The 21,226-nt window shown below is 40.0% G+C and overlaps 3 protein-coding genes and 1 non-coding gene across 4 annotated transcripts; 1 reads left to right on the top strand and 3 right to left on the bottom strand.

Moving 5' to 3' along the window:
* Positions 1-960: 960 nt before the first annotated feature.
* Positions 961-1,984, bottom strand: LOC111829975. Its single transcript, XM_023780292.1, has 3 exons — positions 1,833-1,984; positions 1,646-1,721; positions 961-1,422 (listed from the first exon to the last, which is right to left on the bottom strand). Exons 1-3 carry the CDS (start codon positions 1,982-1,984, stop codon positions 961-963), a joined length of 690 nt encoding a protein of 229 aa, XP_023636060.1.
* Positions 1,985-13,912: 11,928 nt separating this feature from the next.
* On the top strand, positions 13,913-15,356 carry LOC111829974. Its single transcript, XM_023780291.1, has 2 exons — positions 13,913-13,916; positions 13,996-15,356. The coding sequence occupies exons 1-2, from the start codon at positions 13,913-13,915 to the stop codon at positions 15,354-15,356; spliced, it is 1,365 nt and encodes a 454-aa protein (XP_023636059.1).
* Positions 14,106-14,212, bottom strand: LOC111830283. Its single transcript, XR_002833667.1, has one exon. It is a non-coding gene; the product is annotated as a small nucleolar RNA R71 (small nucleolar RNA).
* A 2,222-nt stretch (positions 15,357-17,578) lies between the features above and the next one.
* Positions 17,579-19,217, bottom strand: LOC111829973. Its single transcript, XM_023780290.1, has 3 exons — positions 19,069-19,217; positions 18,477-18,996; positions 17,579-18,133 (listed from the first exon to the last, which is right to left on the bottom strand). The coding sequence occupies exons 1-3, from the start codon at positions 19,215-19,217 to the stop codon at positions 17,579-17,581; spliced, it is 1,224 nt and encodes a 407-aa protein (XP_023636058.1).
* Between the last annotated feature and the right edge of the window lie 2,009 nt (positions 19,218-21,226).

The following is a 21,226-nucleotide window of genomic DNA, read 5'->3' as shown; positions in this document are numbered from 1 at the left end:
CTCGGCTTATCGTAACCTCTGATCCATATCTTCCTCAGCCCACGCATCTGCCACATGAAAATTGAACTCGCATCTTCATTAAAGTGTTTCCAAATGATTAACGTTTGCCTTGGATCCCAGTTGTATTGGCGCTACATACAAGAAACAAAAATTAGGCGAAGAGAAAAGAACCATATGAATGAAAATGCTTTAAACGTGGTGCTTACCAGTAGCATCTTAAACCAATGTATCTTGATGCGGGCGGGAATCAAGCGATAAGTCGGCCAGTCGTGGTGCGTGTTCTGACGAATTATAGCCATTATTTTATAGAACTCTCTCCATCTCGATGTTTTTTTGTCAACGTAAGCATCATATAAACCCGGACCATGGTATAGAACGGGAAGATCATCCCGACCAGGTCCGGCAAGAATCGCGTGAATCTCTGTAAGAGCATGTCCTGGCATATGAGGATTGACTTCCATATTGATGAAAGATGAAATGAATGGGAAAAAGATTTATGGTATAAGAAAACTGATATATAAAGGGATCAGATGAAAGAGAGAAAGGAAGAAGACGAAAAGTTGCGTTGGTTAATGTGATGGCTGAGTTAATGTGCGGGAAACGAAGACGAAAGGTCGCGTTACGGCTGAGTTATCTGTAACCTTATTGGGCTGAGATATCAGTAACTTATTGGGCTGAGTTATCAATAAACTAATATGGCTGAGTTATCAGTAACATGAATATATTCTGTATGATAATTCATGTTATGGATGAGTTATCATATTAAAGAAGACGAAAGGTCGCGTTATGGCTGGGTTATCGTACGGGAGAAAGACGAAAGGTCGCGTTACAGCTGAGTTAAATATATGTTACGGCTGAGTTATCATAAGGGCTTAGTCTAGAAATATGGATTACATAAAACAAACATTGTCTACACATAATCAAAACGAGAAAATCCATGCCAACAACATACCAATGATACTACTTCCGGCAAGTTTTTTCATTATGCCCAACTTCTTTACATCGAGAACATGCGTGTGGCTTCCTCAGGCGTTTATTCTGAAGTGCAATTTCCACAGTTGATTTAATCCTGCTTTTCTTCGGCCTTCCTGGCTGGGTTGCAATGTTCAGAGGCACGCACGGTTGGTTAGTTACAATTTCAGGAACAGTGAGTGCAATATCTGTAGGTGAGATTGAATCAGCGTACGCGTTAACCAAATAATTGCTCCGGTAGGTCAGATCGACCAGGGAAATATGAGACACACCCATATGCTCTGCAGCTGCGATTGCATGGACGCATGGTATTTTCTCCTGCTCGAAACGGCGGCATGTGCATCTTTTTGCATCCAAATTTACAACATGCAAAGATGTTCCATATTGTACTTGTACACGTAAAGCATCAATCGGTTGTACTTCAAAAAGTCTTGATGCAGTTACACGACCCTATTAGAGGGAAGAACAAGAGATAAAAGTTACGGCTGAGTTATATAAATAACGACTGAGTTATAATCATGTTATGGCTTAGTTATATAAATAACGACTGAGTTATGGCTTAGTTATATAAATAACGACTGAGTTATAATCATGTTATGGCTAAGTTATATAAATAACGACTGAGTTATAAGCAAGTTATGGCTCACTTATGTAACGTGATCGGCTCAGTTACCTCTAACAGTTTTTCAACACCTCGTGAGAGCGTTGTTAGCTGTGATTTTGCATCCTCTCTCCGTTCAGCAAACCATCTAGTCATCATATTCCGTATGGATTCTAACAGTTGAACTATGGGAAGACTTCTACTATTTGATAGTGCTTTGTTCATAGATTCCGCAATGTTCGAAGTCATTAGGTTGTACCTTTCACCCGGGAAATGAACGCGCGCCCACATTTGCACCCCAGCTCTTTGGAGATATCCATGTAGTCCAGGATGAAGCGCTTCAATCTCATTGAATGCTGAAACAGGTATTTTTGTACCCTTGGAGTTCAATTCCCCAATGCGATGTAGCATAAGAGGTATCGATCCAAATGGATGTATTGAAATCATTCAGGATATAGCAGAACTAATCAAGTCAAGCCAAGTAATTTAAGGTTTGGTTTAAAGAACTCTAATGCATAAAAGTAAACTAAAGAAACAATAAAGAAAGCAATAAGTAAAAGCAGATAATCAATCAAATAAACAAAGGGTCTTAAGAATGGGCTAATGGGGTTATGAATCCTCTTAGTATCTTCGGGATGCTTAACATGCTCAGATAGATCTATTCTTAGACAATGAACCACTTAACCTAATCTGTCCAATCTCTTGGCAAAGATTATCAGATCTATAGCACTTCCTAATCTCAACTTTCATTGATGAAACATACTATAAATAGGCATAAAGAACAAGCTCATTAATGTCAATCTACTCCTTAACAACCAATCTCTTGGGTAAGCAAATAGATCTCTGGCATTAGTTGATCAGACATTCCATTTGAACACTTTTTGAGTGCTTGAATGTCTAAGATCTAATCCCACATGGTTAATGCTAAGATAGCATTAAGATCTCCTAATCCAGAAGGTATCTACCTAAATCTAAACTTAAGCAACCCTAGAAACTAAGATTCCTCATCACCTAACCCATCCTCTAAACCCTAGAAAAACTACTCAGATCTGGAGTTCATCATGAAGAACACAAACCCAGAAATCTTTGAATCTTGCATAACTAAATAGATAATGATCTAAGGAGCAAGATATTGTAAAGAAACAACTCCAAATTCTCAATAGATCAAAAGATATAAATATTACAAGTTTCTGGAAATGTTTTGGTGGCTACAGAGAAAAACCCTAATGAAAACTCGTCTCTCTTTAAATGACCTAAGAGGTCTATTTATACTAAAGGCAGGAAGCCCTAAAACACAAAAAGACAAATTAAAAAGTCGGTTTAAAGAGAGCTCAGTCGGGTGCTTGTTGGGCTCGTTCGGGTCCTCTCTCGGCTCGTCCGTGTTCAGCTTCCTCTTGTGAGTCCGGGTGTTTGATAGTGCTCGCTTGGTCGGGCTGGACACACACGATTGGGTCCATACTTTGCAGTGTCCGAGTGTACCTGGTTTTGCTCTAAAATGCAGATGATATGCAAATCCCTATGCTAAAGATCCTAGATGCGAAATATAATGCAAAGAGACTAGAGATCCTAAGAAGTAGAGATCTAGACATGCAAATAATGCACAAAACATATGCTTAAGAGTATAAAAATAAAGGGTTATTAACTCCCCCAAACTTATTCTTTGCTTGGCCTCAAGCAAATTCAAAGTAGGGAGAGAGGTTTGAAGGTGAGGACTCAGAACCAAAACTTGCTGCAAAAGAGTTTAACATCAATGTCCTAGTTCGTAATTCTAGAATGCAATTCAAAGGCTGTACTCTGAAGACTTTAGCCATTCCTATTTCAACATAGGATGTCATCAGCCACATAACCTAGACAAGCAATCAAGTCAGCCATCCTTTTAAACATTCATTAAGTAGCAACAGTGAATCTGGATGTTAATTTGAATTTAAACTCATTTGGCTAGGCAAGTAAAAGGTTAAGAGATAAAGAGAGTCTCTTTTTGGTGAGGGTTTAATTGTTCAAGTGCTGGGATCTCTCTTTGAACAAGATTGAGCTTTTGGGAGAATGCTAAAGGTAAGGACCAACAAATGCATATAGGAATAACATCTTGACTACCCAAAGTACCCAAGTGATATCCTAATAGTCTAAACCCATATGATCATATTCTACCCTTTAACTCTTTTCATCTCAATTTCCCTTTTTGTTCTAAGTCTTAGGAGAGTTTCTTATGATAAACTAGTGGATAGGGGGTTTTCTTTATAAACACTATGATTCTATTTCTTCTTAACACCTAAGGCATCAAAGCATTTTGCTATCTTCACACTTTTCTCTCTTTCTTTTAAAAACCAGAACAATTTCTTTTCTACTTATCTTTCACTAGACCCTTGAACTTTTCTGAAACTTTTACTCTCCTAAAGATTCAACTTATTCCCCTTTTCTTTTCTTTTCTTTTCACCATCCCAAATAATCCCAAAACCCAAGTAGAATCCATTCTAGTCCTATCTGATCCGAAAAAATGCAAATCAGAACTACTCAAGACCCTATTCCTGTCGGCTCAAACCTAACACGTTCTCTTAAAGCTCAGAATTAAAACTTAAATTACACAGTCCCTTCTGTAATAAAAATCCGAAGGAAGGTTTAGGATCAAAAAGAAATTATAAAAATGCAAGGCTGTATTTACAAAGTTGAGGGTAATAGAATTACCTCTTGGGTGGTCCAAACCACGAGCTCATGACGTCGAGGCCTGCTGCTACATGCTTGTCTTGGACATTTTCAGCGTCGACTGCGAGGTGATAGGATGACCCGACCGGGCGTGATGAGCCGGCCCAATCGGGTGTGCGATCGGGTGAGGTGCTCGTGTAAGCTTCCGATTCCCTTCTGGTTCTGAACAGACTTCTCCTTGGATCAACTGAGGCTCTAGGCGGGCTAACTGGTAAGTTGGACTTGGTAGGTGTCCTGACTGATGCACTCCACCCAAACCGCTAGGCATAGCTGTAGTGGAGGTTGAGCATCCAACCTTATTCTGAAGCTCATTAATCTACTCCCCCATATCCTTAACTGTTCCGACAAGATCTTTCACCGTGTTCTTCATTGCCTTGATAGTCTTACTTTGGAACTTGTTCTACTTCTGAAGGATGCTAATCTTTTTATGAGCTTCCTTTACCCCCCTTGACTGCCTAGAGGACTCTTCCCACTCGTCAAAATAGAAATCCTCTTCTTGTTCTTCCCTAGCAGGTTCTTCTTCTCTGATTTCAGGTGCATAGGTTTGTTGGGCTGGCTCGAAGCTAGGAACTTGGTCTTGGACTGAGCTCGGGTCATATAACGCTGAGACGGGTGGCCAAAAGTCGATATTAGAACCCAATCTGATCTTTGTAAGCTCGGTGTTAGGCAACACCATTCTTGCTGCTCCAAGTGAAGGGTGGGTGAACTTATATAGATAAAACCCGTTGGGACGCTTGCTATCAAGGAAGTGCGTCTTTGTCAAGGTCTCAATGTAAATCCAGCGAGCGTTGTAGACTTTCCCTCGCAGTTCATTATCACAAGCCACCAATAACGGGGTGACTAGTCCACCAATACTGAGCTCTCCTTGCACACCTCTCCTAACAACTTTTAATACCCAATCCTTGCAATACATCAGTTGATCTAATAGAACCGAGACCATGCTACCGTCTGTTATATCTCCTACTAGTTCTCTACCATCCCTAGTACTTGGCAATACACCACTCAATGCTGTCATTCACATTCCCAGTTTCCTTTCTAGCAAAAATCATACTAGCTAAGGACTTATGGAAATACCTCACAGCTAGATTTTGGATTTGGGCGCTCTTGGATTTCGAAGAAGTGTATTCCTTCCCATCTCCAATTGTTTTCCAAACAGACTTGATCTCCTCTTTTAGCACATCTTGGCTCATTCTGCTTGCTTGCAAGAACCCATAGAGATTTTCAACTTCCTTAAACGTGAGAGAATAGGTAGTACCTCTCACGCTGAAAGTGATGTATCCAAAGCAGTCATCCGAATGAAACTCTGATTCATCCTCGTAAAAATGGAGCTGGAGTGAGGCTAACACGTAGCATGTCTCCTCGTCGTAGGCTTCCAAGGTTCTGGTTATGAATGAGCCGAGCCCGCTTCTCTCGAACAGAAACTCAACATCTCTTGCTATACGTCTCTTGTAATGTTAGGGATTACAAGTTTCTGGAAATGTTTGGTGGCTACAGAGTAAAACCCTAATGAACACTCGTCTTTGGCTTAATGACCTAAGAGGTCTATTTATACTAAAGGCAGGAAACCCTAAAACACAAAAAGAAAAATTACAAAGTCGGTTTAAAGAGAGCTTGGTCGGATGCTTGTCGGGCTCGTTCGGGTCCTCTCTCGGCTCATCCGTGTTCAGCTTCCTCTTGTGAGTCCGGGTGCTTGATCGTGCTTGCTTGGTCAGGCTGGACACACTCGATCGGGTCCATACTTTGCAGTGTCCGAGTGTACCTGTTTTTGCTCTAAAATGCAGATGATATGCAAATCCCTATGCTAAAGATCCTAGATGCAAAATATAATGCAAAGAGACTAGAAATCCTAAGAAGTAGAGAGAGGTTTGAAGGTGGGGACTCAGAACCAAAACTTGCTGCAAAAGAGTTTAACATCAATGTCCTAGTTCGTAATTCTAGAAAGCAATTCAAAGGCTGTACTGTGAAGACTTTAGCCATTCCTATTTCAACACAAGATGTCATCAACCACATAACCTAGACAAGCAATCAAGTCAGCCATCCTTTTAAACATTCATTAAGTAGCAACAGTGAATCTGGATGTGAATTTGAATTTAAACTCATTTGGCTAGGCAAGTAAAAGGTTAAGAGATAAATAGAGTCTCTTTTTGGTGAGGGTTTAATTGTTCAAGTGCTGGGATCTCTCTATGAACAAGATTGAGCTTTTGGGAGAATGTTAAAGGTAAGGGCCAACAAATGCATACATGAATAACATCTTGACTACCCAAAGTACCCAAGTGAAATCCTAATAGTCTAAAACCATATGATCCTACTCTACCCTTTAAGTCTTTTCAACCCAATTTCCCTTTTTGTTCTAAATCTTAGGAGAGTTTCTTATGATAAACTAGTGGATAGGGGGTTTTCTTTATAAACACTATGGTTCTCTTTCTTCTTAACACTTAAGGCATCAAAGCATTTTGCTATCTTCAGACTTTTCTCTCTTTCTTTTAAAAACCATAACCATTTCTTTTCTATATTTTGCATTCCCTACTTCTCTTTCACTAGACCCTTGAACTTTTCTGAAACTTATACTCTCCTAAAGACTCAACTTCTTCCCCTTTTCTTTTCTTTTCACCATCCCAAATAATCCCAAAACCCAAGTAGAATCCATCCTAGTCCTATATGATCCGAAAAAATGCAAATCAGAACTACTCAAGACCCTTTTCCTGTCGGCTCAAACCTAACACGTTCTCTTAAAGCTCAATCCCAAAAAAGGCTTTCCACTCAGAATTAAAACAAAGGCTTCAAGGAATGGTTAAGGTTTTTAGGGTGTGGTTAACTGGTCAAGGTTATGACCAGCTACTTGGATCAACAAGAGGGTGGTAAAAAGAGGGAAAGGAGATCCAAGTATGTATACAAGGTATCCATGAGTTTAAAACAAATCACAACCAGATAATTATCAATTCAAGTTAAGGTTCTTATAAGTAAAGGATGGCATCATATCAAAGCAAGCTTTAGTTTAGACTAGAATTCAAATCATGCGATCAAAGAATGGTGCGGTCTCATTTCAAGCTCAAATGAAAGCATTAAACAACTATGAACGAGGGCATTGGTGTTAAATCTAATGAAACAGCAAGTTCTTTGGTTATAATCATCATAATGCCCTATGCTAATGCAATGATCCTAAATGCAACAACATTAAAGCAAGACTAATATGCAAATGCAACTAAATGAACACTCTATTTTTTAAAGGATTTTCTGAAATTTTTCAAAATTTTAGGGGTTTTTGATGCACATAGATGAATGCAAGACTAGATGCTTGCAAATTGATACTAGGATTTTTCTATCAATTACCCTAGAGTACTATCATGTCATTACAGTACAATAGGTACCAATCCAATCAGGTGTGATGCTAGCAATCAAGAAATATCATAAATGATTAAGTCAAGCAAGCATAAATGATTTTTACGTTTTCAATGATCCTAATCGAACATGTTAAACATGCGATAAATGTAAGGCTGTAAAACATAGACTACCATGCATAAGCTAAAACGTAACGATTATTGATACTGGCAAGAAAGCAAAACAGAACAAGCAAATAACAAGAGAATTAAACAGAAAGCACAAATGGTTTATCAAACTGCAAACATACTAATCCCTAGACAATGAACTTCTAATACTAGTCAATCCAATCTCTTGGTAGAAACTATCAAGTTTACAACACTTCCTAATCTCAGTTCTCATTGATGAAACATGTAGTAAACAGGCATAAAGAAACAGCTCATTAATGTCAATAAACATCTTAGACAACCAATCTCTTGGGCTAAGCATGTAAATCTCTGGCACTAGTTGGTTCAGACATTTCATCATATACCTTTCGGGTATGAAATGTCTATGACCCAGTTCCAATTGATTAGAGAAGAACTAGCTAATAAAACTCTAGTCCAGAAGGGAAACAAAACGAATCTAACATAAACACTCTAGCAAATTAACATCCTCCACCTAATATATCCCATCCTCAAGAACCCTAACACTACTCAGACTCAGAAATCATGTTAAACATCATGAAACACGAATCGTTCAAAACATGCATAATAATAAGGATGATAGGAAGAGTAACAACTATGATTTAAGAACTAGTTGCAAAATCTCAATAACTCAAAAGAAATATGAATTACAATTTTCTGGATTGTTTGGTGGCTAACAACAAAAACCTAATTAAAACTCGATCCCTTGGGCAAACCAAATGAGACCTATTCATAACAATGTTTGTGAAAACTTTAAAACATAAAACGACAACGTAAAAGCGGTTTAAAAGTTGTAATGGTCCTGTCGGTCGAGTGAGCGTGTCGAGTAACACTTAATTTCTTCTCTGCATCATTTCATACTCGAGTGAACGTGTCGAGTGATCTGTGAAATCATCAGCTACTTCTTTGCTTTGCTCGATCATGTCACTCGAGTGTGTGCATCGAGTGATAGGTGGTTCTGCTTTGCGTCCCTTATGCTGCTCACTCGATTGTATGCGTCTGCTGCTCACTCGATCGTCGATGTATTTGCAATGTATCTCTGCTGCCTACTCGATCATCCTACTCGATGGAGTCCATCGAGTGAAGTATGTTCCTGCAACGCATCCTTGCTTCTCACTCGATCGTCCCACTCGATCGTATGCATGTCGAGTAACGCTTGTTCCTCTGATTCGCTCTGCATGTCTCCTAAGTACCTGAAACACTCCAAATATGCACAATGTATGCAAGATATGCATGATATGCATAAAACCTACCTAAGTATGTAAAACATGCAGAAAGGGATCAATATGATGCGAATCAACAAGTGAATGATGCTGAAAAGATGATGAATGCATGCTCAAAAAGTGATGAAATACAGACTTATCAACTCCTCCAAACTTAGTCTTTGCTTGCCCTCAAGAAAAGAAAAAAGAAACAAAGTGGAAGAGAGGTTTGAAAATGGGGTCTCAGAACCTGTAACTTGCAAGATAGAGCAGTTAAAATCAATGTCCTGGTTGCTATGTCTTTGATGTATGCTGAGAGAACTTTACTTAAAGACTTTAGACAAACTCATCAAATCCAAAACTGGATATATCCCTTGATCTACACATGCATTCAAATCATTCATTCCTTTTGGCATTCATTACTCAAGTATATGAATCTGGTTGTGCAAGGCTTAACAAACTCACTTGGCTAGGCAGAAAAAAAGTTTTGAGAATCAAGAGGGTTTAAATAATTTCAGGACAAGGATCTCTCAATGAATGGATTGAGCTTTAGGGAGAATGCTAAAGGTAAGGACCAACAAATGCATACAGGAATAAAACCTTGACTACCCAATGGTTCCCAAGTGCTTACTCCTAAACCCGAATGATCCTTATGTCTACCCTTCAACATCAATCCCATTTTTTTCTTTTTGCCTTAAGAGAAGTTTCTTATTAATACTAGTGGATAGGGGGTTTCTTTTTTACTATGGTTCTGTTTTCTTCTTACGTTATAAGACATCAAAACTTTTTTTCTTTCTTTACATCCCAGAACCATTCTCTGTATATCGTGCTATCCCCACAAAAATCAATCACTAGAGTATAAACTTCTAGAAAACATTCTCCTCTTACGGACAAAACTTTTTCTGTTTCTCTTCTTTTTCCACAATCATTCCAATCCCAAACCCAAGTAAGAATCCAGACATAGTCCTATCTGATTTGAAAGTGAAAATCAGAACTACTCAAAATTTTAATCCTGTTGGGTCATACCTAACACGCTCTCCCCAAGCATAATCTGGTAAAAGACCTACCACTGAAAAATTATCAATTGGCTTGAAAGAAAAGGATAGGTTGTGGGTATGGCAAACTGATTAAAAGAAAGATCACTTGGATCAACAAGAGTGGTGAAAGGAGGAAGATGATCCAAATATGTATGTGGTGACCATGAGCATGCAAGCAAAACACAACCAGATATTTGCAAGTCAAGATTAAGTTCTTATAAGGTAAGGAATGAGATCATATCACAACATGTTTCAACCAATTTCAAGAATGCTCTCCATGAATTCCAAGTTTGTTTCAGACTTACTTCAAGTTCAATCATCATGCATCAAAAAGCTAACAACCAGGACATTGATCTCTACTAGTGAATCATAGCAAATCAACAAGGTGTAAATCATCATCGCCCCCTATGCTAATGCAACAGTCCTACATGAAACAGTCTAGACTCAATCATAATATGCAAATGCAAGCTACATGATCACTCTGTTTTTAAAGATTTTTTTCTGAAAATTTTTCAAATTTTTAGGGGTTTTCAATGCACATATATGAATACAGATTATATGCTAAAAATTCAAAATAAGAAAAGAGAACACAACATCAAATGTCATCCCAAACCCTCCCCCAAACTTAAATTACACAGTCCCTTGTGTAATAAAAATTTGAGAGTTGGTTTGAGAATCAAACAAACAAAAGTATGAAAATGCAATGGATATACAGATGAAGGTGTGGAGTGGTACCTTACTGAAAATAGCAGTCCAGGTACTGAGTCATGGACTCGCTTGTATAAGCAACTGGTGCAGGTTGCACTGGAGGAGCCTCTGTAGGATGCTCAACGTTCTGCTCGACAAGATCCGCAGTGAGGTCTTGGAAATGATACGCACCTGGATCAACAATTAGGTCCTCAATGTGATCATCGGCTTGATCCATGGTCAGATCTTCAACATGATGCTCGTCTGGCAAGTGTGATGAACTAGCTTTTGCCTTCCGTCTCGCTGCCTTCTTCTTTTTTCTTTTCTCCTTCTTCTTGCTAGCCCTAAGCTCAGGGGAGGATTGTCTCAGAGGAGAAGAAGAAACATTATGCTCTCTATACTCATAGGCGGAATGACGTGATGGAGAAAGAGTTCTGTAGCGTGATGGGACATCACTCGTGGACAAATGGCGCTGAACTGGGCTAGCATCCTGCGGAGTAGTGCCTGCAAATGCTGTGGTGGTGGAGGCGCAGCTAAACTTACTCATGAAGCTCTTCATCTTTGACTTCATAGATTTTATTGCCTTGTCTTGCAGCATGTTCCACTTCTGAAGTGTACTGATACGCTTGTGAGCCAATACCAAACTCTTGCCTTGTCTAGGCGCTGTGTAGTCCTTGAAGTGATACCTCTCTGGTCTATACTCATCTGAATCTTCTTCCATCTCATCATCCTCTTTCTCAGATACCTCCATCGCTTCCTCACCATTTGTCGTGTAGAGAGCCTCTGCAGGAGGGGTAAACTCAATGTTGCTTCCTTCGAGTATCCTTGTGAAGGGAATACAAGGAAGCAAAAACCACACGTCACCATGTACAGGGTGAGTGAAGTAGTACATATATAACCTGTTGCGTTTCTCCCAATGCAACCATTGAGCTTGCCTCAAATTCTGAATGTCGATGAATCTCGGTGCCAATAGGCTCTGAACTCAGCGGGACGCTACAAGCTTCCAAGATGACTGTCACCAACCCTCCCATACACATAAATCCTTGAGTTCTGCATCTGCTCAGCTTCACTACCCAAGTTCTGTAATTGAGTAGCTGGTGCAACATAGTGAAAGATGGGGATGTATCAGTCGTATCACCTCGCAGTAGTGTCCCATCTACTGAAGTTAACAAGAGATCTTTGAGTGCAAGATCAATCATCTTCAGCTCCCTGTTGATCAGTGTTCTTGTTGTCTCCCTCGCGAAGAACACGTTTGCAATTGATCGATGGAAGTAGCGGATAACTGGACTTCTGATGTGGTTGCTCTTGGTCCTATATGAAGCGAACTTCTTATCATTCCCAATCGTTTCCCAAAGAGCCAACAATTCATCCCTATCAATCCTTTGCCCAGTCCATGTTCCATTAGGGAATCCAAATAAACCTTCTAGCTCTCTGATGGTCAGCAAATACTGATGGTGAAGGTGATGTATCACAATCCTCCATCTGACTCTATGTCCGGATCATCCTCATAAAGATGTATGGCAAGCGTACAGAGGAACTGAATTGTCTCTTCTTGGTATGCGTTTCGTGGACTGGTCATGAGAGTGCGGAGATGACAATGCTCGAACATATACTCGACATCATCAGAGATAGCCAGCTCAGCCATTGTCTGCAGGCAAGGGTACCTCGTGTCCTGAAACTCATGCTGCTGAAACAGCTTGTAATACTCCCCCGGGGCTAACCACTTCTCTGTCTTCTTCTTATGCACTGACTTACGAGCTGGGACAGGTGGATGCTCTTCAAACTCATAATCACTGTCGTCATCCTGCAGCTCCATTGGTTTCTTACCTGAAGACTTATTGGCTCTGCTTCTTGCCTGAGAAGGACCAACACCAGACGCTCTCTCATATGCAGCTTTTCTTCTTCTCCATATAAACCTTAGACATAGACTGAGGAGATGCACGCTATGTTGGTTTACAACCATACTTCTCACGCATTTCATGCAACAAATCTCTTGACATTGTGATACTGAAACATTTGGAACTCAAAGCTAAAAATTAGCCGGTTAGTTATATAAATAACGACTGAGTTATAATCATGTTATGACTTAGTTATATAAATAACGACTGAATTATGGCTTAGTTATATAAATAACGACTGAGTTATAATCATGTTATGGCTAAGTTATATAAATAATGACTGAGTTATAAGCAAGTTATGGCTCACTTATGTAACGTGATCGGCTCAGTTACCTCTAATAGTTTTTCAACACCTCGTGAGAGCGTTGTTAGCTGTGATTTCGCATCCTCTCTCCGTTCAGCAAACCATCTAGTCATCATATAACGTATGGATTCTAACAGTCGAACTATGGGAAGACTTCTACTATTTGATAGTGCTTTGTTCATAGATTCCGCAATGTTCGAAGTCATTAGGTTGTACCTTTCACCCGGGAAATGAACGCGCGCCCACATTTGCACCCCAACTCTTTGGAGATATCCATGTAGTTCAGGATGAAGCGCTTCAATCTCATTGAATGCTGAAACAAGTATTTTTGTACCCTTGGAGTTCAATTCCCCAATGCGATGTAGCATAAGAGGTATCCATCCAAATGGATGTATTGAAATCAATCAGGATATAGCAGAACTAATCAAGTCAAGCCAAGTAATTTAAGGTTTTGTTTAAAGAACTCTAATGCATAACAGTAAACTAAAGAATCAATAATGAAAGCAATAAGTAAAAGCAGATAATCAATCAGATAAACAAAGGGTCTTAAGGATGGGCTAATGGGGTGATGAATCATCTTAGTATCTTTGGGATGCTTAACATGCTCAGATAGATCTATTCCTAGACAATGAACCACTTAACCTAATCAGTCCAATCTCTTGGCAAAGATTATCAGATCTATATCACTTCCCAATCTCAACTTTCATTGATGAAAGATACTATAAATAGGCATAAAGAACAAGCTCATTAATGTCAATCTACTCCTAAACAACCAATCTCTTGGGTAAGCAAATAGATCTCTGGCATTAGTTGATCACACATTCCATTTGAACACTTTTTGGGTGCTAGAATGTCTAAGATCTAATCCCACATGGTTAATGCTAAGATAAGGGATAGTCCCGCCAGCAGTCCCTAACAATAACTTCGAAATCAAATGCAGCCTCATCTCAATGATACAAGGAAATAAATTCCATGGATTATCAATGGAGGATCCACTCGATCACCTCGATGAGTTCGTTCGAATGTGTGGCTTAACCAAGATCGAGTGAGCGAAGATGGGTTCAAGCTGCGATTGTTCCCTTTCTCCTTAGGCGACAAGGCTCATCAATGGGAAAAGTCCTTGCCAGCCGGGTCAATCACGACATGGGACGAGTGTAAGAAGGCATTCCTATCCAAATTCTTCTCCAATGCAAGAACCGCCAGATTAAGGAATGATATCTCTAGCTTCGCTCAGCGTAACAACGAAACATTTTATGAAGCAAGGGAACGATTCAAGAGCTATCAGTCACAATGCCCTCATCACGGCTTCAACAATGAGTCGCTACTTAGTACTCTCTATCGAGGAATACTACCTAAGTTTCGCCTACTCCTCGATACTGCTAGCAATGGAAACTTTCTAAACAAGGATGTTGAAGCTGGTTGGGAACTTGTGGAGAACCTAGCTCAATCTGATGGCACGTATAACGAGGATTATGACAGAATTGTTAGAGGCAACAATGACCAAGAGGACAAGTATAAGAAGGATATGAAGGCCCTTAACGACAAGCTCGATAAGTTTTTGATGAACCAGCAGAAGAATGTATACTTTGTTCAAGAGGAGGAGACCTTCCAACCTAATGATGGGGATTGTGCTAACAATGAGGAGGTGAGCTATATCCAGAATCAAGGAGGTTACCAAAAGGGTTACAACAACTACAAACCCAACCCGAATCTCTCTTGTAGAAGCACCAACGTCGCGAACCCCCAGGATCAAGTCTATCCGCCTCAACAACAACAGTTCAAGAACAAGCCATATGTTGGCTTTAATCAAAAACAAGCTTTTCAACCTCAATCACACCCTTCAGGATTCCAACAGTACCCCACTAATGTGCACCCAGAACAAGATATTCAAACAACACTACATCAGCTTCTCCAAGCACAGAACAATAGCCGCCAGGAACACGCCAAGAAGTTAGCCGAGCTTCGCAGCGAGTTGCGTGAGTCTATACAAGAGCTCCACCAAAAGTTCGATTCTTTAAGCAAAAGGGTAGTTATCTTGGAAGGCAACCAACCCTCCACATCTTCTGGCCAACTCCCAGGAAAGTCTATCATGAACCCTAAAGAATTTGCTACTGCTCATGCGATTACTCTGGGAAAACCATTCCCAATTGTCACTGAGGACAGTGAGGTTCAAGAGGGGGAGGCAGCCCAAATTTATACCCTACACGGTGAACCCGATCGAGTCTATAACAGGCACGACCGTGCCAATGGTGAACCCGATCGAGTCTACCAAAGACTCGACCGATCCGATCAAAGGTACCATGAACCCGATCGAGCCAGATATCGTGTACGGTGCTTGTCTGACAAGTTGTGTGAATTAAGTTCCGACGAGCCTCTTCGCCCGATCAGAGCTACCAGCCCCAAGCCTTCAAATCGAAGACCATTACTCTACCCTGAAGAATCTAAGGCATAAATCAAAGAAGAATATAACCACATTCTCGATTCACTATCAAGGAAAGATCAGCTGAAGGCTTTGGTGGATGCTTTCGCCAACATTCCCTCCTACAGGGAGATTCTCAAAGAAGTCCTATTGGAAAGGATGCAGTAAAGGAAGAGTTGGATTCCACCCTCTCAAGATTCTGATTTCTCCAAGAAGATGGGGGATCCTGGAGCTTTCACACTCCCCTGCTCAATCCGATCAACGATCTTCAACGAGTGTTTATGCGACACGGGCACTTCGATTAGCTTGATGCCCCTCTCAATAGCTCAGCGGATGCGCTATACAACCTTTACACCATGCAGCTTGACGATTGTGATGGCGGACCGAAGCTCTAAGCAACCCGTAGGGGTATTGGAGGATCTCCTTGTTGAAGTTGGAGGAGTAAAGATTCCCACTGACTTTCTGATTCTCGAGATGGAAAGGGAACCTCAGTATCAACTAATTCTACGAAGACCATTTCTAGCCTCAGCAGGAGCAATTATTGATATGAGGATGGGGGTCATGACTCTTGATCTTGTTAGAGGGACGAGGATGAAGATTAATATGGCGTATCCGCACCAAAGTACAACGTTCAAAATAGAAGAAACCTCGACCTCTTCTCCAACTTGTGTTGAGCTCCAGGAGATCAAGACTCTCAAGAAAGACTTAAGTTGGCTAGTAACCACTATTCAGGGATTAACCAAGGAAATTGTGATGTTGAAGAAGAAGAACGACATCTTGACTTCTAGGAAAGCAAAGAGGGTATTTACTTTCAAGAAGAGACATGCTGCAAGGAAGAAGTATAAGATACATTGGTCATTAGCATTGGAGAGAATGGTGTTACCTCTCCATTACTCAAACACTTCGTGAGGATTATACCAAGTCAAGCTTAGCGACTATAAACAAGCTCACTTGGGAGGAAGTCCCAAAGGTATCCCTGTACATAATTCTTTAAGTTTTTTAAATTTGATGTTCTTTTTAGTTTGATGTGTTTTCAGGTTTGAATGTGAGTAAGGAAAGGTGTTTTGGGCCAATATAAGGGAAGGATGAAGAAAGAGTCAATTTTGGCTTTAAAAGCCCAATTTCGCAAGCCCATTCCACCGAGTCAACACTCACACGGACGCGTCAACGCAATTCGATCGAGTCAATCTCAACCGTCCGATCAAGTCAATCTGAGCTACCCAATCGGGTTCATCTCAGCCGTCCGATCGGGTCAAAGGTAACGGTCGGGTCAATGGTCAGCTCAATTTGAAATTCAAATTTTGAACCAAGCCCGACCAAAAACGCTCCTCTTTCAGATTTTTGTCCCTTCTCACCCTCTTTATAACACCCAAACTCGACCAAATCCTCTCTCACTCTCTCATTTTGCTAAAAAATCATTTATCTCTCTAGAATTCTCTCTTCCTTCTCTCTTGGTTCTTGGTTGCTAAAATTTCTGGGTTTGATTTCATTTGCCCCTTGTTCCTCTCATTCTCTGGTTTGTTGATAAACTTGCTTTCGATTCTTCACATTTTCTGGGTTTGTTTGTGTGTGTACCGAATCGTATATACGAACAACAAAACCAGGCTCATCTCCTTCTTGAGATGCACGAACTCTCCAAAGACATCCTTCAACCCACCACGTAATATTCACTACAGTCGTATTTGATTTTGGTACTGAAAAATCAAATCCATCTCTCACCGCAAGAAGTTTCACTCGTTTCTCCAACTCGTTTTTGCTCGCGTATCGTTGTCCTACGACGAGGTTTAGCTTAGCCATCTCCACCATAAAGACTCCGAGTTCCCAATCGATCCCACTTTGCCAAAGTAATGACCTCTGTTTTGAGTAGCAGCCGGTAAATCTTCATCTTTCGCCTCAGGCTCGCCGTATTTATACTAAAGGCAGGAAGCACTGAAACACAAAAAGACAAATTACAAAGTCGGTTTAAAGAGAGCTCGGTCGGGTGCTTGTTGGGCTCGTTCGGGTCCTCTCTCGGCTTGTCCGTGTTCAGCTTCCTCTTGTGAGTCCGGGTGCTTGATCGTGCCCGCTTGGTCGGGCTGGAAACACTCGATCAGGTCCCTACTTTGCAGTGTCCGAGTGTACCTGTTTTTGCTCTAAAATGCAGATGATATGCAAATCCCTATGCTAAAGATCCTAGATGCAAAATATAATGCAAAGAGACAAGAAATCCTAAGAAGTAGAGATCTAGACATGCAAATAATGAACAAAACATAAGCTTAAAAGTATAAAAATATAGGGTTATCAAATGCCTCTGTAAAATCAGCCATCCGAAAATACCTAGCCGCTTTTTTCACAAGTGGGAACAAATGTTTCCCTTTGAACTTCACCAATATGTTCTTGTACAAATGATAAGTGCAAATTCCACGAGAAGCCAACGGATACACTTCACCAATTGCTTTCCCTATTGACTTATGTCTGTCCGAGATGATCGCAAGATTCCTCTCGTCTGGAATAGCAACTTTGAGTTGCCTAAAAAACCAACGCCAAGAATCATCATTTTCAGTGTCAACAACTGCGAAAACTATTGGGAAAATTTGGAAATTTCCATCCTGAGCTAGGGCTGTTAGAAGCGTCCCTTTGTAACTACCGTGGAGAAACGTACCATCAACGACAACAACTTTCCGCATGTAAGCAAACCCAGCAACACTCGCACCAAAAGCAATGAAGACATACTTGAATTTGTCACACTCATCAATTTGAAGACGCGTTATTGTACCCGGATTTGCACGTCTTATCGTGTATAGGTAGGAAGGCAATTCTCTAAAACTTCCCTAAGGAGTTCCCATATCGATCTGTCTTGCAAACCTTAGCGTCTAGTATGACTTCCAATAATCCATCTGTTGGCACCAATATAATAATATGTCAGTCCTAACTATATATAAGTCAGCCGACACATAAATGAAAACTCAGCCGTATCGTAATGATAACTCAGCCGTAACTATATATAAGTCAGCCGACACATAAATGAAAACTCAGCCGTATCGTAATGATAACTCAGCCTTAAAGGAAAGAAAACTCAACGCAACTCAGCCGTATCGTAATGAGAACTCAGCCGTAAATGAACGAAAACTCAGCCGTGACTCAAATATAAATCAGCCGTGACATAGTAATTACCTTTATGCTTAAATGCTTACTGATGATAATTCCAACACTTTTAGGTTTAACTAACGGACCAATGTCACCAAGAAAGTTCCTGTAAAGAGGTCCCAAAACATCAGGTGTTGCTTGTTTGGATCGATTAGATCTCTCCGTCACAGAACATGTGTGTACCGAATCGTATATACGAACAACAAAACCAGGCTCATCTCCTTCTTGAGATGCACGAACTCTCCAAAGACATCCTTCAACCCACCACGTAATATTCACTACAGTCGTATTTGATTTTGGTACTGAAAAATCAAATCCATCTCTCACCGCAAGAAGTTTCACTCGTTTCTCCAACTCGTTTTTGCTCGCGTATCGTTGTTCTACGACGAGGTTTAGCTTAGCCATCTCCACCGTTAAAGACTCCGAGTTCCCAATCGATCCCACTTTGCCAAAGTAATGACCTCTGTTTTGAGTAGCAGCCGGTAAATGCTCATCTTTCTCCTCAGGCTCGCCGTATACAGTAAAGTTATCATCATCAGATGACGCACTATCGGAGTCGTCGAAAACGTCAAATCAGGTATAAAACTCGTCATTTTCTTGTTCATCCTCTGATTCGTACTCTGCTTCATCTTCTTTGACTTCATCTTCTAGGTTTTCACTATAATCATAACAGAAACCATCAAATCCTCTTGCGTCTTCATATGTAGATTCTACTTCTGAAGCTGAACTGCGTGGCCGTTTCGTCCTTCTATTCAATCCGTCCTTCATCTTCGCAAACTCAACACAAAGTCGTAGCTGATTGATTGTCAACAAGCTTAGATAACACTGCAACTATCGATCATTCGAGACATATATTAGGGGAGTATCATGCGACATATGTTTCATACGTTTGTACGAGAGTATGTAGCTCATCGTTACCTTGTGGCTCAACTCATGCAGTCCGTAGTCATCAAGAATCAATTTCACTAGCTTCTTGTGCGTTGTTTCCGCATCTATCTACACAACTGTACAACCTCTATCGTCGGTGTTAAATACATATTTCTGTTTCTTTTCCCAATTACCAGACACAACAATTACTGGAACCGGATGATCCATCAACGAAAATGAAGAACAGACGTGAAGAACAGAAGTGAAAATGAAGAACATAAGTGAAAATGAAGAACATAAGTGAAAATGAAGAACATAAGTGAAAATGAAGAACAAAAGTGAAAATGAAGAACATAAGTGAAGTGAAGAACAGAAAATGAAGAACAGAGTGTAAGAAAAAATACGAGCTAATGGGGGACCTTTCGTATTTCCCTCGTTTATGCTGACGTGGAATTGTGCATTTGAAGTCGTAAGTTAGCCACCAAACAAATTTTTAACTCAGCCAAAATAAATCAGCCATCAACACAAATTAAATCAGCCACAACATGAAAAATATTTAAGTAATTACTAAAATGTTTTTTAAGATGCCAAATTCAGACGTAACGTCAATAAGTCAGCCGTAACGTCAAATAAGTCAGCCGTAACTGGAGGCTATATTAGGAATAAATCTCTTGTCAATAAGTCAGCCGTAACATGGTTGAGTTTTCTGTTAAGTCAGCCAATTACGACTGAGTTATGTTTCTGAAACATAAGTCAGCCGTAACGACATTTGATAACTCAGCCGTTGTCGATAACTCAGCCAACCGGAGAAAGTTAGGTCAGCCGTGTCGATAACATAACTCAGCCAAACTTCTGATAACTCAACCATCGGACTATAACTCAGCCGTAACGGCGGCTGAGTTATTAGCCGTTTTCTCTTAACTCAACCAGATTTTTATAAGTCTGTCGTAACTGTTGGCTGAGTTATGATCGTAAGTCAACCGTTGACCCGAAACTCAGCCGTTATCCCAGAACTCAGCCATAACGTGATATAACTCAGCCGTAACGTACGTTATGGCTGAGTTATTGGTGGCACGCGCCTTTTTGTCTGACGTGGCAGTAGCATTTTTCGTAATTAGTTTTTTCCGGTAACGTGTAAAAAGGGAACGCTGGTAATTAAAAAACATCTAAGGATAAAAAAAAGTTTTGGAAGGTTTCCGTCAATACACCTAAAATGTAGTCCATCTAAGTAATTCTTTCTTTTTAATATGTTATTCTTGTGATTATTACCGGATTATGATAGATATACGAAGAAATTTTCGATTTCGAACCTAAAACTAAAATGAAAACGAATTAATTGATAGATCTCAATTTTTATTATCAAATTAAGGTAAAATCACGGAGGACCAGCTTATGGAACAGCTCTGTTTACGTTGTCTATTTTCTACTTTTTATTTTTTTATATCGATCTTTTCGTGTTGGATCGAATATGGAATAGATAGAGTAGTAAGAATCTAGTCTTATTATGTTTTATCACTACTGTATCTGGACAAAGAGACTGAAATTGGTTTTTCTGCGTTTAATCGTAAACTATCTGTTATTCCTTTAGACGACCGTATGTTTAACGGGTGTATAGTCTGTTTACAGTAAACACGCTAAAACCCCTTTAACCGGGTCACGTTTAATAGGTTTATTACTCCGTCCCTCTAAAACATATATACGACGAAACTTTTTAAAAGAAAATTTTCATTTTGATATGTTGAATAAGTAGTTTTTCACAAAATAGGAAAATGTTGAGTAAGGAGCGATAAATTCAAGGGAACAAATGTATCCTCATCTTCTTCCTCTTTCAATCGACTGCAATCTTAATATTGGTCCCCCTCCTAACTTTCTTTAAGTTTTTCTCAGTCTTTAATATGCTATTCTTGTGA

This window comes from Capsella rubella, unplaced genomic scaffold (genome assembly GCF_000375325.1).
Source record: "Capsella rubella cultivar Monte Gargano unplaced genomic scaffold, Caprub1_0 scaffold_6, whole genome shotgun sequence".
NCBI lineage: Eukaryota > Viridiplantae > Streptophyta > Magnoliopsida > Brassicales > Brassicaceae > Capsella > Capsella rubella.
This window is presented reverse-complemented; position numbering and strand designations above follow the sequence as displayed.

Coding starts and splice junctions, on each gene's coding strand:
- LOC111829975 (XM_023780292.1), bottom strand. CDS start 1,984: ATGCTACATCGCATTGGGGAATTGAACTCCAAGGGTACAAAAATACCT. Junction 1,722..1,832: donor GTTCATTTCCCGGGTGAAAG/GTACAACCTAAT, acceptor TATGATGACTAG/ATGGTTTGCTGAACGGAGAG. Junction 1,423..1,645: donor GTGTTGAAAAACTGTTAGAG/GTAACTGAGCCG, acceptor TCCCTCTAATAG/GGTCGTGTAACTGCATCAAG.
- LOC111829973 (XM_023780290.1), bottom strand. CDS start 19,217: ATGAAGGACGGATTGAATAGAAGGACGAAACGGCCACGCAGTTCAGCT. Junction 18,997..19,068: donor GTCAAAGAAGATGAAGCAGA/GTACGAATCAGA, acceptor CGACTCCGATAG/TGCGTCATCTGATGATGATA. Junction 18,134..18,476: donor GTAAGCATTTAAGCATAAAG/GTAATTACTATG, acceptor GGAACTCCTTAG/GGAAGTTTTAGAGAATTGCC.